The sequence below is a fragment of the Pygoscelis adeliae genome, unplaced genomic scaffold (assembly GCF_000699105.1).
Source record: "Pygoscelis adeliae isolate BGI_AS28 unplaced genomic scaffold, ASM69910v1 Scaffold465, whole genome shotgun sequence".
NCBI lineage: Eukaryota > Metazoa > Chordata > Aves > Sphenisciformes > Spheniscidae > Pygoscelis > Pygoscelis adeliae.
In genome coordinates, this window is record NW_008824812.1 from 490,840 (window position 1) to 509,494 (window position 18,655).

General features: G+C 47.2%; 1 protein-coding gene across 1 annotated transcript in view; it reads left to right on the top strand.

Moving 5' to 3' along the window:
- The window catches only part of ARHGEF9 (Cdc42 guanine nucleotide exchange factor (GEF) 9), a 194,620-nt gene that overhangs the window by 158,553 nt on the left and 17,412 nt on the right, over nt 1-18,655 (top strand). Inside the window, exon 9 of the mRNA XM_009324258.1 lies at nt 7,027-7,158. Within this exon, the coding sequence (XP_009322533.1) occupies nt 7,027-7,158 (132 nt within the window). The remainder of the gene's footprint in view (nt 1-7,026; nt 7,159-18,655) is intronic.

An 18,655-nucleotide genomic window follows, 5' to 3' on the forward strand; every position in this document is an offset into this window, starting at 1 on the left:
CCATCCTATCCTCAGGAACTTGCCAAATCATTCTTCCAGGCTTTTTTCAACTATTCCAAATTTTAAGCACAATATTGCAGCAACATCCTTCAGCTTCTCATAATATAGCAAAACCTGCTGTTGCTACCGCTCAGAGATCCGATGGGAATACAGCCACTGCCCCTATTCAAAGGAAAACACCCTTCTTGCCATAAAAATGGCATTCTGTATTTTGGATCAAGAAGAGTCAAAGAGTTGTGATGAGAACACTGGAGGACGAGAGCTAGATCCAGCAGAGGACTTCACTGCTTGATTCTTTCCTCTAAAGTGACTTCTGAATCATCAGATCCAGCCCCCACCTCACAGATGTCCATGTAATGGCCAGAAGGATGCACAAAAACCCAAAATATTCAGAACTATAGTATAATGCAGGAAGAGAGCGGGAGAAATCAAAAGCAGTGCCAGATGCTTAGATCTGTCCTAGATCTCTCTTTAGGCATTGCAAACCCATGCTGCTAACCTCCAAAAACCCCACTCAGCTGATCTCTGTAGGACATGTCTCCCAGGACATAGGCCATTGGGGGTTGCTTTCTGACCCAGCCTGTAGGGGTTCAAGCTCTCATCTCCTGCGCGTAGGCAGTTAAGGAGTAGAAGAGGGATTTCCTGGTACATCTCCCTGGCCTCTTCCAGTCTGTGGGGAACATGCATTTATTATCTGGGTCAGAGAGTAGAAGACCATGACTCCCAGTTCATCTTTGGTGGAGGACACTCAGCTGAGAGAGTGACCTTCTGTCAACTTTGTGCTTCTACAAATACTTATCCAGTTTATATTAAGTACTCACTGAAACAGAGACAGGGACCCACAGCATTACCCTCCCATCTTTCTATGGCCCTATTCCTACTCTAGTTAGTGTCTGTACCCAAAAGCACTCCCTTTCTGTCCCTCTGTGTGTCACAGCGGCTTCCTGATCTCTCCACCCGGCACGGCAGTGCAAACGAGCAACAGCAGCATGGACCCGGGGTGGACAGCACAGTCTTCCTTGAGATGATCTGAAAAAAACACTAAGTACCAGAAAGCAGGAACTAGGAGAAAAAATTATCAGTTCAGGCTTTTTTCCACCAGAAATCCAGCCAGGGCAGAAGATAGAGATAATCCCTAATTCCCACTCTTATGTTGCACTTGGTGAATTATTTCAGCAGCAACCAAGGCTAAATGTTTAAGCACGTTGAAATCTTTCATTTGGAGAAATGTCTGTTTTTCCTCAACATCTCTAGACTAACGATGTTGACTCTCTGATTTGAAATTGCATTTTCATTTCTAAATTTACCCGTGTTTTGCGATGAGATGTTGGAAAAAGATCTTTAAAGAAGAAGAAAAAATCAAACCAAACAAAAAATACATAGTGCGTGAATATTTGAAATGTCCTTGTATACAAAATGTATGTACGCATTTTCTTGGCAAGGAGAGGGTGTTACTGGGAATGCATACATATTGCTGACCCTAAAACTAGTAGAAGAAGTAGGGGGCATGTCCTAGCTAATATAAGCAGAAGGGATTTTACTGAATCCCTTGGACCTGGGTGCCTGTGTGTTTCAGGAATCATTTTTATCACTCAAGATTTTCTGCATGGCCCTGTGAAGGTGAATTTCAGGGTCAGCGTTTGAAAAATGCGAATGTCCTTGAGTTAACCAAGGCCAGTTTTTTTTTCCCAAGATGTCACGTAAGCAGGGTCTGATGCTTTGAATTGCGAATGGGACCAAGAAAGGGTGGCCTGACTCTAGTGGCAGCTGATAACCATGCTGTGGCAGCCAGGGCATGAAGTCTTAAGGAATTATTGGCAGCTTTGGCAGCTATATACAAGTAATGACTGAGCAGAACCTTAAGGGAAGATTCTGATCTCACTCACTGCTGTAAATTAGAAATAACCCCAATCACTTTGAAATGTGTTCCTGTATAATTCGTAGGAATGTGGTCTTGACTGAAAAGCCTGGGTTGGACTGTTGCCATGTATGACTCACTTCTTTATTTTGTAACCTGAATTTCCAATATATAAACAGACCTAGAGAGGTGCTGCCCCTGCCTACACCGAATTCTCTAGTGCCTTTTGTCCTTTCAGTTGTTAATGGCGCAGAATGTAGGGCTTCCACCACCTCCTGCCGAGACCTTTCAATGTCTGAGAGCTCTCGTTGTTATGAAGTGTTTCCTGATGTTCAACCTCTATTTCCCTTTGCTCAGCGTCATCCCCTTGCTTGTAGTTAAATACCCTCCGATCAAAACAGTGACATTTAAAGGCAGGCAGGCAAAACCGGCACACAAAGTTAGCTGGAGCGGGTTCAGAGCAGCCTGTGAAGTCTCCTCTGGATCAGACTTCAAACAGGCCAGACAGAGCCCACCCTGGGCAGCCTTTACACGCTCAGTCCCTTCTTGTGCTCTTGCCCTCTGAGAGAGAGTTACAGACCTCAAAGGTTAGTGGATAATATCTAGATATATGTACACACACAACAGTACTATAAAGAGATTATTTCCACAAAGCCCATCATCATTTCTAAGTCCTTGCAAGCCCCAGTTTGGGCAGTGCTGTATTGACAGGCACACAAATGAGGCAGCGGGAGCGAAGGAGCGGTACGTCCCTGCCTTCCTCTCTATGTCTGCTCCTGTGCAGCCTTTGCCGGACGGCCAGCGGAGGAGCGTGTTCACCGCTCTCCTGCCCTCCTTATGGCTCCTGCAAGCCCATGGAGGCATGCTGGCGAGCATGCTGCAGTGCCCAGCTCCCCGCGGCGCTGCTCCTGGGCAGGATTTGCAAGCTTGCCGGTTGCTTGGGCATGGCTGCGGTGCCCACCGCAGCCTTGAGTGCAACTGCACCCTTGCTGAGTGCCCGTTACAGGTGATGTGGAGATGGAAAACAGATCTGCGCTTTGGCACGCCTCAGAATTGCTCTATTTTGTGCCTTTTCATACAGCTCTTGAACCACGTCAAAACAAAATGAAGCAGTGGTCCCTGCAGCATTTCAGGCTCCCTCTCCAGCCCTCGTGGCAGCTGCCGGCAATGCTTTCCTCCCTTTCAGCCCAGGTTTTTCTCAGAGGAGGGAGGCGTTGTGGCACCCATTCCCTGGGAGGGGATCTATGGAGGTCCCTGAGCCAGTGACGGGATGTTTGGTACAGGAGAGAGCCTTGCTCATCAGCCTGGATTAGCTTTAACTTGTTATTTAAACAGATTACTTTGGTTTATGTAGATATCTAGATATTTCTACCAAAGATTCCCATGGGTTGCCACTTTGGCAGGTTTCAAGAGTATTAAATTTACATGAAGAGAAAAATATATATAATTGAGAAATATGATGAACACTGTCTTTTTAAATTTCTTCCCATTCGTGTTATTTACGTGTCCTTTAAATCAAGACTTGGTGCCCTTAATTATGTAATATATAATAGTTGGCCTCAGCCTAATATTACGTTATTGAATCCAAGAATGACATGAAAAATGATGCAGGCAACCAATGTACTGTTTTCAAAGTGAGGACAGCCCAATGAGAAATCCTCCTGGGAAAAAAATCGCATCAGGGACTGAAACAGATCCTTCTTTTTTTTTCTCCCCCCCCCCCAGCCCAGCAACAGAAGGTATCAAAAAATGAGCCTGATGAAAAGGACATTTCTCTCGCTTTCCTTTTTCTGATCTTTCTGTAGCCCAGAGTGCTAATCAGCCTGTCAATCTCTAATTAAAGAACAGCAGTGTCAGGCAGAAGAGAGCCCTGCTTGCTGAATGTTAACTAGTAAAGGGGATTTTGTGCCCAGCGGTGACAGCAAAGAGCCACGTCAGGAGGTGGGCTCGGGTGCAGGGGAGCGGGTCCGATGGGCTGATGAGCATTTCTGAGCCTGGGACAGTGTCTGCTCAGGGATTGCTCGTGGGAAGAAGGAGCGGGGCAGACTGGGAGGTGTAACGTGCTGCAGCTCGCAGTGCCATGCCCTTCCTTGTAATGTTGGTGCTCCCAACAGCGTTTCTTTCATGACACTAGTAAAAACCCTTCCGGTTCCTCGTTATAGAAAGTGATGGTCACCTATAGCATAGCTGAGGAGCTGATGATCGACTTCTTTCTGTAGCAGCAGCAGAAGAGCTGACCCTCTGCTGCAACGGTTGGGATTAGCCCCAGGACTTGATATGTCATTCTAGCGCTGGCAAGCTCGAGGGAGCGTGAGGCACACGTCCAACCTAGATCTGGGTGACCTTCTGCTCCCGTGACTGCACACTAAGGAGTTGGACTCTACCTGTGACTGCATGAAGGAAAGAGGAGTTGGCTTTCTTTTTCCTGCCCTTTGTATGTGGCAGGATGCACAGTGCAAACCCTTGATGCAGGCTGGGGAGGGCTGATGTTCTTTATTATAGGCTTATAGGATAACTCAGGTTGGAAGAGACCTCAGGAGGTCATCTAGTCTTCTCTTGGCCATTTTGCTGCTGTGCTCTGCTGAAGTCAGTAGGACATCTGCCAGTCCCGAATAAAAAAAAGTTCAGCCTCTTCCTTTTTTAGCAGTATTTCTCTTAACTTACAGAAGGATATAGATGATCCAGCCTCTCAAGGAATTGCTTGGGAACAAATCGAAAAGGAAAAGAGAATTTTTTCCTAGTTTTGTATAGGATTGGAGGGATCCAGGCCTAGGACTGGCTTCAGAGAAGGACTGGGAGCCTGCCTCAAGTCAGGACCGGGTATGGAGGTATGCTGGGGTAGTCATGTTAGCAGTGGAGCAGAAAAGCAAATGCCACCCTTCTTGCCCGCTACCCTGCAACTGACCCCATGAGCCTCCCCAGTAGGGACGCTCCACCAGCAGAAGACAGTTCATGCTGTTCAAAGAGGTGGTATAACTGTGTTGGAAAAAACCCCACCTTTCACGGTTCGTTGCATCTGCTCCAGGAGGTCTGGCAGCGCAACCACACCGGTGTATTGCTACAGCAGCCAAGGGCTTGAGGAACAGGCAGGGCCATGGAGATGCTGCTCTTGGGGCTGAAGGCTGGCCAGCCGTGTGCTAGTCCAAAACTATTTGCAATATGTATTTCCAAATTTGCTAACCCAGCACTGGAAATCATCTATTTCTAGCCTATAGACTGTATATAAAAATTGTTTTCCCACATAAAAAATGCAGTACAAATCCTACAATTTCAGATCTAAATTTTTTGGTTTATATTGCTTGCAGGGACTACACAGTTTGGATTCAGCTAATCAAGAAGAAGTGTTTACAGAGTCCTCTGTGTGTCCTCAGGCTTGAGATGCTACCACAGGAGTAAAAGACAAAACTGGCTTTCTATTTTTAGCAGCCAGCCTCTTCTAGGCTCGCTCCCTCTCATAAAAGCTCCCATCCATAGGCTTGTATGAATCTTCTTCATATAACCTCATGTTTAGCCAGGAAAGCCCGCGATTTCTGAAGCCGGTGTGTTTTCTTCAGAGGCTTCTTGTTCAAGGGCTTGCGTGTACCTGAGCTGTCGCAGCAGCGCATGGGACCCCGGTTTCTGGCCAGGAGGTACCACGGCTGAAATAGGACCCTGACACCACGCTCTTTGAGACATTGCGTGACGCACAGCCCATCCCTTCCGGGAATGACCCTCTGTGTTCCTGGGAAGTTGTACCTAATTAGGCTTTCAGATACCACAGCCACAGAAGTGAGATAGAGAGGTGGATAAATACCTTGCTAAGGCGATTTGAAAGTCTGTGCTGCAGCATGATGATGCAGCGACTTAATGAAGTTGCTGTTGTCACAGGGCCCAGGGACTCAGGCAGTCGCTTCCAATCAATGCTGAGAGGTTAATTACACATTTACCTGAACAGCAGTCTGAAATCCTCACCAAGAAATTAGGAGTGGGGGCGACTCTTGGTTGCTTTGGCACCTACAAGTGTAAGCAGTACCAGAAAAGTGTGTCTATCTAGATGCCCCCCATAGCTGGCTGAACCTTTACAAGCTGTTTGCTGAGATTTTGTGATGGTCTTGTCCCAGAAATTGGTTCTAGTTTGGCATCAAAGCCAGAACTGCACTAGTTTCAGAGCCAAAAGGAAAAAAAAAAGAAAGCTTTTCTCTCACTTGCTCCTGAATCCTGCTCCTTACCTTTTAGCTGAAGTCATCCTGATTCCTTCTGTGGTATTTCTGAGTGAGAGATACACTGAGATGCCCACAGGGCAGGTGGTGGTGAATTCACCCATTTTTAATAAATACATTTTAATTAACTTTTTAAAAAGTCCAGCTCATCCCAATTAGTGGAGGGTGACTGCATTTGTTCTCTCGGAGAGTGGGAGAGAGCGCGCTGTGTTTTCAAGACCATCTGCTCATGAATCCTTAAAAAAAATGGGAGAGGAAAACAAGTGTTAGCCGGAGGCAGAAAAAGGGTGAGGGCATTCTGGCAGCCAGCTGGGGAGGCCTTGCCAGCCGGGGGGGCTGGAGGCTGCCAGAGGAGCCGGGGTGGTCCTGACAGTTTTTTGGAGATGGGGAGCTCTAATGAGCTATGGGAGAAGGGACTGTAATTGCCTGAATGAGTGGGAAGAGAGGCAACAATCTGGAGGGGTGAGTTTTGGCAGCCTCACGGGTGGGGGAATTGATATCCCAGTGTAGATGACTTTGGTAGCTGGCCTGAGATTTCAGGAGGGGACGTGCTTTGGGATGCTGTTTGGAAGGGAATTTCTTACCCTGAATACAACGTGGCTCTGTCGTGGGCAGGAGGAAGGGGCTTGGCTTTGAGGATGCCACGGGCACCTGCAGCGAGATCCAGAGTCTGGGGATGCCTGGAGAGGGGTGAACAGGGACAGTGTCTGGAGCAGCTCTTTCCTCATTGCGTGTGAACAGTAGTGACTGTGCTTCCAGTGTCCACACTTATTTCATTTATTTCCCTTCCTCCAGAATTCTCTCCTATCTCCAGTTTCTGGTCTGAAGTCAGATGGGGTGGCTTTGAGAGCTCCAGAAGGGCCAGAATCTTATTTAATTATGGCTTTTCCCCGTCCTGCAAAGAGAAACGTATCCCCTGCCCTGGCTGGGAGCGGCGGTTCACTCGGCCTCGTTCTCTGTGCCCTTTAGGGAGACGATATCTTGGACCGCAGCTCAGAGTTGATCTACACGGGAGAGATGTCCTGGATTTACCAGCCTTATGGACGGAACCAGCAGCGTGTTTTCTTTCTCTTTGATCACCAGATGGTTCTCTGCAAGAAGGTAAGGACGTCCAGGGAGAAAGCAGCACGGCTAAGGACATGCTGCAGACAGGCTTTCCAGTCCAAAGTGGTTTTTAGGGCAAGGTGGCCGTTTGCTACACGTGCAGAAGAGGACATGGATAGCACTGAGGAAGGGCAATCCACATGCTAGAAATACTGAATTACAGGATGGTGAGTATACCGTGGTAGAGGGATTTTTATGCTCATAGCAAATCCAGCCTCCACTTGCTCATTTCATGCCTTTTTCTCATGTGTCCCTTGTTTGGCTCGTTGCCTCGCTTCTACTTTTGGGTTTTGGCTGCAGCATATGATCTGGGATTAGATAGCCCTAGAATTTCTATATGAACTATGAAGCCTGGCACTTGGGCAGACAACTCAATTACTGCATTAAAATGATGATCGCTGCCTCTCAAAGAAATACCGGGCAGCAGCCTGGTCTGTAGCGGGGTATACGTGCTGTCACTTGGTGCAATGCATTTTAAGCCTCATCCTCATGTAGCTGCTGCGCTGGATTTTATAGGGCATATGTCTGCCACGAATCCCATCATGAAAGTAGAGAAAGGTAGTGAAGAACACTGATGCTAATGTGTGGTAGTATTAATAGCAGCAGGTGAACTGTGTTTCGGAGCAACTGTGCTAAGCAGCAGCAGCAGCAGCAGCATAGCTGTATTACTGTAGTCCTGCTAAGGTGATCCCAGCTCATTACCATCACAGCTGTTGGAAGTGAAGTGACAGAGCCCGTAAGTCCTGGGTGCCTCTGTCTTCTGACAGACGGGGATTCATTGACGTTTTCACTGCAGCTATACAGATAACTGTGCAGAGGGAGTCCCCTGGACCGGCTTCAAGTAGGAGCGAGGGCGAGCTGCAGGTGTCTCCGGCCAAACACACCAGGGCTGTGTTCCTGTCACATCTCATGTGCTAAGGAAAGGTTGAGCGAGACCCGCGCCGCGTGGCAGCCCTCCGAGGAGTGCCCTGCCGCCGCAGGAAGCGGCGTGGGTGGGGGCGTGGGTGGCTCCTGACTCACGGCAGCATCACTGCCTGCTGCCGCGGTACGTGGAGCTGCGGCCTGTGCCGTTCAGTGGGTGGCACTTTCTTCTCCTGAGTCATGGTTGACTGAAATTTTGCCTTCTGGAATGTTTGTGCTTATTTTTCCCCTCCTCGTCGCTGTGCCTTTTACTTCTTTCCCGGGTCTGTAACAAAAAAAAAATCACAGAACAACAATAACAAAGTCAGATGTTCAGAGAACTGTCAAAATGAGTCTGGAAGTACGCAGCTGGGTTTAATTTTTAATCTTGACCTCCTACACTTTGATTGTGACCCTGAATTTCCAATTCATAAGGCAGCATCCAGTTTGGCTTGCACTGGGTCTGATCCAGAGAGATATCGAGCGTTCCCTTAACTCCCGGGAAAATCAGAGCTGGGATTTCCGTGGTCATCAGTATGAGCGGAGAGTGTTCGGCAATTCACAGCAGGCTGCTGGGGGCTCGAAAAGTTCTATCAGTATGCAAACAGTGTTAGTGTGACACTGTCCTCTTCCTTATGTATTCAGAAGGCATGTTGCGGGGGTTGAGAAAGGGCGTTGGGGGGGGGGGGGTGGCAATGCTGCACAAGAGAGGCCTTCACAGGAAAACGCCCTGCAGATTTTAGCTGTCTCAGAGACAGCACGGTGGTCTGGGTCTTCCTGGCAGAGAGATTGACTCCATGTCAGGATCTGGCAGGCTCTTCTGCCACTAGGCGGGGTCTTGTGGGACAGTGTCCCCACTGAGCTTTAAGGTGACAGGGCAGAGGGTGGTAACTCATCTGGTGAGCCCAATATCATGGGCACAGGGTTCATACCTTGTTGCAGGTTCTCCTTCTGCATCTCTTTTTGCAGTATCAAACTGCACTTGTTATTCTTCAGAGTGTTGGGGTAGGAGGGGAGACAGGGTTACAGCTGGACTCCCCCATCTTGATGGTTTTTTCCTTGAACATTGTTAAGAAAGATTGCCTGAGTATGGAATTCAGAGGAGTGTTAGCTCACATTTTGGGATCACGCGTCCTATATAAAATAAATCCGAATGATTTATAGCCTGTGTTGTCTTGACCCTTGTGTCAGGCTTTGCTGTTACAGATCCCAACAGGCAACCATCTAGCAGGATAACCTCTGCTTTAGAGCCAGAGCGCTATATCCTGGGGCTTTCTTAGTGAAGCACCATTTATATCAAGGTGTGGGAAGCTGGGGCCAGCCTTCTCTACCCTATGCTTTAAAATTATTCTCTGAGGGAGATGAAATACGACCCACACATCCCCAAGAGCAGGGAGAAGACAGCAGGTCTGCGGGGGTGCTGGTGCTCCAGCTCTGCCTGGCCAGCAGTGGGCAGAGCACCATGTCCTGGGGTCATCTGCAGCACAGTGTGGTGCCAGTCATGGGAATTAAAGTGCTTGAGAGTGGCGTGAGCTTGCAATATGCTTTCATGTCCCACTTGAACAAATCCTCAGGGAATTGGAGTTGTCTGACTCCAGAAGGGAAGGTCTGAGATTTCCAGAAGGTCTCAGACTGGTCCAGGGCTGCCAGCTCCTCCGTCTTGTGTACAGGGAGAATTAAGTCCTTTAGAGGTTTCCAAAGCAGCAGATTGAACAGCACCCCTCTTATTCCAGACACAGGCAATGAGAAAATTTATGGACAACCTGACCTATGGTCTGCGTGAGGTTTGTTTAGTTTGTCAGCCTGATCAAAATTTTCAGCTTTGGTACCACTTACGATGGCACATCTCAGGGAATCTTCCTCTTCAGAAAATCTTCTGCATACGTGGGGTTTCTTTAGATATAATGAATTAGTAGGTATGATACATCCTTAATCATGACACGGTCTATTTGAGAATACAGTTATTTTTGAATTATAATGGTTGAATTTTACCTCTTTATTGGTCAAAAGAGATTTTTAATAGAAATGAGGAACTAAAACCAATTCCTTATGTAAATATATCACAGATACTTTAGTTTGATGAAAGCATGCTAGATATCCTGAGAGGCTCTAGAAGACAAGCATATATTTCAGACAAGATCTCCCACTCCTCCAGATCTTCATTGCAGTTATCTGCATGCCATCCTCACCTTCGTTACCTGTTGTCTCCCTGGTAGATGTTTGCAGCTGCAACAGCTCTGTGCTCTTGAGTCCCCTAGTAATGCATATGGATTCAGTGGTTTGACAGATACTGATACAGAAGTTTCTGACGGAACAGGTACAGTTCGATATCATAAGCTCTGTGATGGTTTTGGATGTTGGTATTCCCTGTCGTTCCCTTTGAACTCCGTTGTCTGCAAAACTTGTTACACAGTGGGCTCACATTGCAAAGACTGCCAGATTCCTGCTCACTAGTTAGTGCAGTGGAAGATGGAATAATTTCTACATGGCAAAACTGGCTGGAATCAGCTCCACCCCGGTAGGCTAAGGTGAGGTGTTAGTGGCATTCACTGATACCAGTAGATGCGTGTTAGGTCCAGGAAGATGCTATATGAATTCCTGCAATATCTGGAAAAGTGCTGGTGAAAGCCAGTTTTTCTTCTGCTGCAAAAATTTCAGCAGCATTTTGCTTCCAGCCAGCAGATGTGCTGGAGATATCAGTCCCAAGAGAGCACACTGCTACATACATGCCCGCAACCCTTGTTTGTGTCTGTATTGGAAGCTGCTGATCCTTTGGGCAGGCTGTATTGCTGCTGCCCAGGCAGAGTATTAAAACATTCTGTCTATAGCCAAGGTAGCGACTCATTTTGTGCCCATTATTTAAGGTGAGCGCTGTGTGCAAAGTAACATGTCCCCCCCACCCCCATCTAAGTTTGGGTTTCTTCATAGCAGTTTTGCTATCAGCTAGTAAACGATGAGGACTGCTCCAGTTCAACTGCTCTGTGTCCTTTGTGTGGCTCTAAAGACAAGGCACAAGCCACAGTCTCAGGAAATGTCTTTTTTTTTCACGTTGGATCACATTTGCTCCATCGGCTATACAGGCAGATGGCCTAGGAAAGTTTCAGCCGGACTCCTATCATATGTTACCAAGAATTACCAAGTTTCTTCTTCCTACTGCTCCGTCCAGTGTTGCCTGTGCCTAAGGAATGAGGTCTGTTGGCTATGGTGGTATTTCTGGTATCCAGCTATCTGCTTTCAGCAGCAGTTAACATACTTCCAAATAAACCCCTGGCTGCTTTGAATATGACCTGCTTTCCAGAAGCTTTGCCATCCCTTTCTCTTGATGTCTGAAAATGTTTCAAGGTTATGGGGCCTTTCTTTGTTCAACATCTGGCCGAGACATTTCTGTGAGGGAGGATAACTCTCGGGGTGATTCTTCTTGAGATTATCACCTAGTTGTTCCCCTGCTTGGTACTCCTGCAGAAGATCATCAGTAATGCCAGGCCAGCCATCTGACAGACAGGAGCTCACTGGTCAACATTCACTGTATTTATTAGTTGTTCCCAAACATTTCAAGCAAGGTTTCAGCATCTGCCTGGCCTTTTGATATCGTGGGTGTCCACAGGTTGGAATCACCCCCTTGTATCCTGAATTGCTCGCTGCTCGTCTCATAGAGGTGAACTGCCGCTCGGCAGATGGGTGGGAGGGACTGAGAGCTGCCGGTGGGAGCAGCTCCTTGAACGTGAACGTCCTGCATCTCCTAGGATTTTTCCAGGGGCTTTTGCAATGTGAGCCAAGCCGAGGGCCTGTCTTTGCAAATGGGCATATGGGCAGCTGGGTGGTTACCTGGTTGATGTTTGCATGCAAAGAACCAGACATTAGTATAGTCATTAATATGACTATATTGGACTATATGACTGTATTAATATGACTATAATGAACTAGTCATTAATATAGTTGAGCTGTCAGGAAAGGAGCGATGGCACTGGTCGGATCCAGCAGCAAAGCTCAGGCCCTTCCCTGGTTGCCAGTGTAAGTTCCACTGCCTCAGACTGAGAAATCCCAAATGCATGTCCATGACCACCACGTCTTGGAGAACTGACGGGACTTCAGACAGAGACCTAGTTTGTGAAAATGAGTAATTAAAAAGGGCTGCATTCAAATGTGCTTGACAGATGTTACCTCCACCAGCATGGGTATATTTAAGTCTTTCTTCCAAGCAGGAAATTTGCACTAAGATTTACGAGGGCTACATGAACAGGAGCAGTAGCAGCAGGTGGAGAAGCTGACACTATGGTAGCCAGCTTTCATTTCTGGCAAACATCTTGCAAAGCAACTTGTGTGGGAAAAATTTCACAAATAAAATTGGTTTCGAGCTTTACAAATAAATCCCTCTGGCTTAGATTTTGCCATCAGAGACAGCACTGGTCACTTCCTAATATCACCACTGAATTATTTTCTGGTGCTAGGAAGTGAGAAGTTTAATCAGATGAAATGGCCATGTCAACCGTTTCAGTGTTCAATAAACCTAATACTGAAATACCAGTGGATGTAGGTAGGTACTGCAGAACATTTCCAGAACCTGTGTCAAAAGGGGAGCACTGAGTCAGTTCGGATGTCTGCAGTTCCTGAGAAAGGGCCACTGGAGAGCTCATGATTTAGATTTTCTTTGCAAAGCTGGGTAACTTTCAGCTATTGGATTAATGTCAAACTCTCCTAATGAATCTTCTGCCTGTGTTTCCTGAACCAGAGGTTTGGATGTTGCAGCGTGCATGAGGCCAAAGCGGTGCTTTCTTCAGAAGAGACTGTTGGTTGGTTACCCTAATGCAAAAATTTCCTTTTGGAAAGGAAGAAGGGAGTAAAGTGTGTAGGAAGCGAGCACTGGCCTCGGCTTGACTTACCGTATGTCTGTAAACAGGAAAGAAGAATACATATTCCAGTATGCTAACCGTAATTACCAAGAAATGAAGTCAATCCTCGATGATGGTAGCATTAAAAGATGTTGCCTTAAAGGCACAGGGTCTACTTTTCTTATCACCCTGAAGTTGAGAGAGTTTGACAGAGAGATGCTTTAAATTTGCAAATCATAGTACTTAACATCCAGGACTGTGACATACAGCATTAATTATGATCATAGCTTGTTATGTTGGGGGATGCTCGAGGTGCTTATCACGTAATAGACGAGGATCTTCTTTTTTCTGTTCTGGGTAATAGTTTGGGTTTCCCCAGTGGGCTCAAGAGTGCTGCGGCGTTAGGCTGGAAATGACAGTATTGAAGTATGAAGAGTTAACAGAGCTTCTGCACCAAATTACGCTTTTCTTTCACCAATAGTGGAACAGTCCTTGATGGGGCTCCGCGTTTAGTGTTTTCTGACAGTGCGGGAGGATCAGTGACTGCGTGAAACACATTTAGTTTTCATTTGCGCTTTTTATGTGTCTCTTGTAATCAAGAGGCAATGCAGACTCCAGCTTGTGGTTTATTGCTATTGCTGTCTTCCCTTGAGCTCTCAGAGCAAAGCAGGTTGGATGAGAAGCAAAATGAGACCAGTTTAATAGCAATAGCCAGACAGTCAGCCAGAAATATCTGTGCTATAGGAGACAGAGTAAATAAAATAATCCTGTCAAACTCCACTGCAAGTTCAAGTTTCCAAATGGGAAGATAAAAGAGACATTTCTGAGCCCTTTTAGTGTAAGAGGTCTAGTTCCCATATCGCTTCTGTTAAAAACAGTGAAGTAATCTTTGCACCAAAACAACGGCCCTGCTTTTATTACAGGCTAAACAGGTCTCACAGGGCTAGCCAAAAACCTTGTTTGCAAACACAGAGCAGCACTGGGACAATTCTTTTTACTTCAAGTGGTTTTTTGACTCACAAGGAACACTGTTTGACTTTCGCAGCACCTCCCACCCCTTCTCTTTTCCTCCCGGTAACACAGATCTCCATGAAATGCCGTGGTTTGGGTCAGGCCTGGGTCCAGCCTGCAGCAGGGTGGGAAAATGGGTCAGGCTGTGTGTCACTGTCTTCAAACAGGAGCTCGGTAGAGACTCGGTGCTGCGCTGCGCTGGCAGACAAAGCGTGCTGCTATTTGAGCTAGTGAGATAGCATAAGATGAGCATGAAGACGACCAAAGAAAACACACTGGCTTGGTCACGGCCCCAAAGCAAAGTATAAAATGAAGTTTTTAGAACAGTGTTTCCACAGCCCCACTGACGTCGCCCCGCGTTCATGCCCAGCTGATCAGTCAGTGCTGCCTGCAGACAAGAGGCTTCTGTGGCTCCAGACGGTAGAGCGTGGCAAGGAAGTTTGATCCTCCTGTCAGTCTCCTTGGCTAGCAGATAGCAGAACACGAAGGATGAATTCCAGCAATTGACAGGTTTTATATTAAAAACAGTTATGAAAAAGTACTTTAGCTTTCAGATATGGCGTATCCAAGAAAAGAAAACATTCCTTTTAATAGTCAGAGTAGCCCTGAATGCAGTTGCTCGGTGTCCCTTTTGCAGGGATGGGCACGTGCCAATTATGTGCCCCGAGCGCAGTTTTGCAGGAGGACTCGTGCTAATGGGCTGTACTGACCGGAGCCAGCAACCTGCAGCAACCTGCTGCCCTTCTGCTGACTCGGGGAGGCAGGTGCTGCCTCTTCGCTGCTCGGTGTGCAATAGCAGAGAGGGAAGAGCAGACTCCAGAGAGGTCACTGGGACGCAGGAGGTGCAGGGAGAAAAACAGCAGGGTCAGCCAGAGGAGCCAGCTGGAGGAGGGTGAGAGAAGGCTTCAGGTTGTTAGTTGCTAATTCAATGGTAAAATCCAGAAAGGGCTGAATTGAGAGTCCTTCACAGTCTGTGTTTTCTTTTCTGGATAGGGAACAGGTTTAGCCTACTCATGTAGCCATACAGATATGCAAGACGCTATACAATATACTCTCGTGTCTAATTTATCGTTCCTGTAATTGCAGTGGGTGTAAATTTGGCCCACAAGCAAAACCTCAAAAGCTGAAAATCTAACCCTCTTCCTGCTGTGGGCTTTCAGCAGCACAATTTTAAGCCCCTAGGAGCAAACTGGAGAGACCAGAAAAGCCGAGTGACGTGTCTGCAGAAGGGTTTCCCATCTCTTCCTGTTAGTAGTTCTTTGGAAATGCGCTCGCCCTCGCCTCACTGCTTCGCAGCGAATGTGACTGGGCTTGAGGTGGAACAAGGCATCAAAATGCCACTGATGTTCCACTAAATACATTGAACGAAAATAGCATTTCCACATAAATGCTTTCAGCTCCAGTCCTCCCCCACTCGGATCCCACACTGCAGCTTCATGGAGCTGGCAAGGATGAATCAAATGCCTCTTTCCAAACTCAGGAGACAGACACTGCTGAATAATTTGGCAGGAATCTGCCGACCTCCCCAGCACAGCTGTCCTTGGGCAAGGAGGAGTTACGTAAACTGATATCGCAGAGATTTTGGCTCCCCTCTTCCCATGGCAGCCCCTGGGGAAACTTTTAACAAACAATTTGGCCCTTCCTAGGAAGTTTGCAGGAGGAGGCGAGTGGCCGAGGTTGTGTTGGGGAGGTGGTGTTACATCCCTCTGTTTCTAATACGATCCATCCCTCATCACGTTTTCAGGCTGTGCTGTGCAGACCCCATTTCCCTGCTCCTAAAGGCTGGCTCAGCCCAAACTGCTGTGTCCAGCGGGGTGATAGTAAAGCTCACAGTCACTGGCATCCAACCACTTAGCAGGGCTTAGATTTATTTTCTGGTATCAAGAATATTTAGGACAAAAACATTCAAAAGGGTTCATTGAGTTTTAGGGTCTCATTTGGACAGAAGAGAGGCCCAGTTTTGCCATGCACTCAGGCTCTGGGGAGGTCCATGGGAACGGTGTGTAACTGTCCCGTCGTAAAAGTCAGCCCGCAGTAGGGTTAAGTTAAATGAACAAATGCTATGGAAAACTGTGTCCTTGGTGTTCATGAAAAGCAGGCTGGGCTGCTTTCTTCAAAAGGTCGCTATAAGGTAAATCAGATTTTAAAAATGTGGGCTCTGAATCTTTTTTAAAAAGCCAAAGAACGTTGAAAGCCCTTATGACTAAAGATACCCAAAGACATGACAAAGTGGCAGCGTGCCATGCTCTCATTGCCCACGGCAGGGTGGGCAGAGTGACGATAGAGAGCAGGCAGGCAGGAAAATCAGGACAAATTTCAGGAGTAAATTGAAAAACTCTGCTTGCTCCCTCTGATTCTTCCATTCTGCTCTGCAGTCACTGCCCAGGTCAACGAGAAATCATCGGCGAGGTGTCTGCGACCCACACCTTAGTGCAAAAGACAACTCAGCCTTTTCCAAATCTCTGCCTTTTCCAAATCGTGGGCTGGTGTTTGGGTGCAGTTATTATGGACCCTGGTTTAGTCTTTTCCCAATTTCAGCATCAACTATTCACTATTCATCAACTGTTTCAACATCAACTGTTCACCAAGTTGTAGAGCGTGCCTGTAGGCAGGTTTCTCTTCAGCCTCATCCTTGGATCCCCATTCTCCTTTGATAACTGAAGAACACAACATCTTCTGGGCAGACATAGTCTGCAGGGATTGCTGCTTTTTATACTGAGCATGCTGCTACCTTGCTGCCGTGTCTGTGTTATGTTTGAATTATTAGTCGTTTCAGGCAAGCCCTGGCTTTGCTTATCTGTGTGTACACAGTGTAAGACTCTCGGCCCTCCAGGCCCATGAGTGCTTGCGAGGGCTGCTGCTTCACTGGCGACACTCCTCGCTCCAAGCCATGATCTCGGGTAGGGAGGAGTGAAGGGACAAACCCCTCATGCGACATTGCGCTATCACCCATGCTCAGTGCAAATGGAAAATACCTCAGAAAACCTCTATTGGGATGATCTTCTGCAAAGCTGTGGTGGGGACGGAGTGATGATCCCCAGCGGAAGAGTCACCCTGTTGCACGTTACTCGGGCCGCCCTTTGCCTCGCAGGAGGGACGGAGGGATCTGTGCCACGCTGCGTCTGCCACCCGCGGGCTGCATCTGCTGCCTGCAGAGCCTCCTCTCTGCCTCCCTTTGGTCTGCCAGCGCCGAATCCCGAAGCATGTGTAATGCTAAGCTATTCCTACAAAGCTTTGAGCTGTTAAAGATCCACCATCAAAGGCTTTCAATGTGTCTTTCACTGATTACTTATTTACAGCTCCCAGTTGCCCTGTAAAATAAGCAAATGTCATTATCCCATTATAGAGATGGGGAAGGACTGAGGGAGGAATTGCATTTCACCCGAAGGCCCGCAGCCAGTCCCTGCCAGCCTTGGGAGCTGCGCTCAGCAGGCCTGACTGCATCCATGTACTCAGAGTCCATAATTCCTCCCCAAGTCATTTTGAAACTACTTTCCCATGGGAATATGCAGGATTTTGGTAACCAGGAGGACCAATAACCTACATGTGCAATGAGAAACTTGTAACAGATTATTCTGTCGTTGGCATCTTTTATATTGTCAGCTCATAAGAGGGATCTAATGACTCATGGCTGGAAATGGCTTTTTCTCCGCTTATGTTTTACAGATGATTTGTTTTACGCATGAGAAGCAGAGTGTGACCTAGCATAGAGTAAACCATAGAACTTGAAAAAAAATGTGCAATCCTAAAATCGTCACCCTTGCTTAAGACCTCCCCATCCATCCTTGCGCGCCACCCGCTAAGAAATAAATAGGAGGAGTTTCTGAAATGCTTGAAGATGGCTGCACGCAAAGCTAACAGGAACAAATCACCTGGGACGCACCCCAGGCCAGGTCCTCTCAAGTGCTTGCCTGTGCCCTCTGATGGAGGAGAAAATTTCCTCCTTACGTGCTATGTGCTGCTTAAGCCGTTGAATAGCTTTTAAGTCTAATGCCATTTTGCACTTGCAATCGACTGCACAGGGAGATTGCCCTCCTTGTGATTAATATTACATTTCCTCATCACGAGAGGGTTTGACTCTTACAGGGTCTTGCACAAGCACAGCGTGCAAAGGCAGTGCCTGGGGTACACATAGCCATGGCCTGGGGTACTCGTGGCAGAAAAGAAGTGATTGATTAAAGCTAGAGAGCAGGAGGAGAAAGCAGTACTAAAGACAAGTAGAAGTCAACTTAAGAAGAAGAGTTATTGAACAGTCTGATTTACAGGTGCGACCCTTTCTATAGATAGCTATATCCACTGCAGTCATTTGGGAGTAGGTGCATAATTCATTGTGAAAGCCCCATCCCAACTTCAGATCTTCAAGTTTTCCAGGACAAGTTCAGCGTTGGTTTCCTTCTGATGGTCACAAATGGGATTTTTTTTTTCTTTCAAGCGCAGCTAAAGAAAGTCACCTCCCCCCTTCAGAGAGGGGACAGTGAAATGGGGAGATTTAAGTCAGAGTGAGAGCAGGAGAAAATGGCCAAGCAGGTCATGCGGACAGACACATCCCCCTGAGCGCAGCCGCTACCTCAGGCACAAGCGCTTCCGCTGTAAACCTCCGACAAAGCAAATGCAGGGAGCAGAATTGTGGTAGGTTTACGTAATGTGTCAAAACTTTGTTCTGTGCTCCCATCAAATACTACTTTTTTTGGCTTCATCTTTTCCTCGTGAATCCTTAGTACGTACTATGTGAGCAGAACTGCAGAGCATTATTC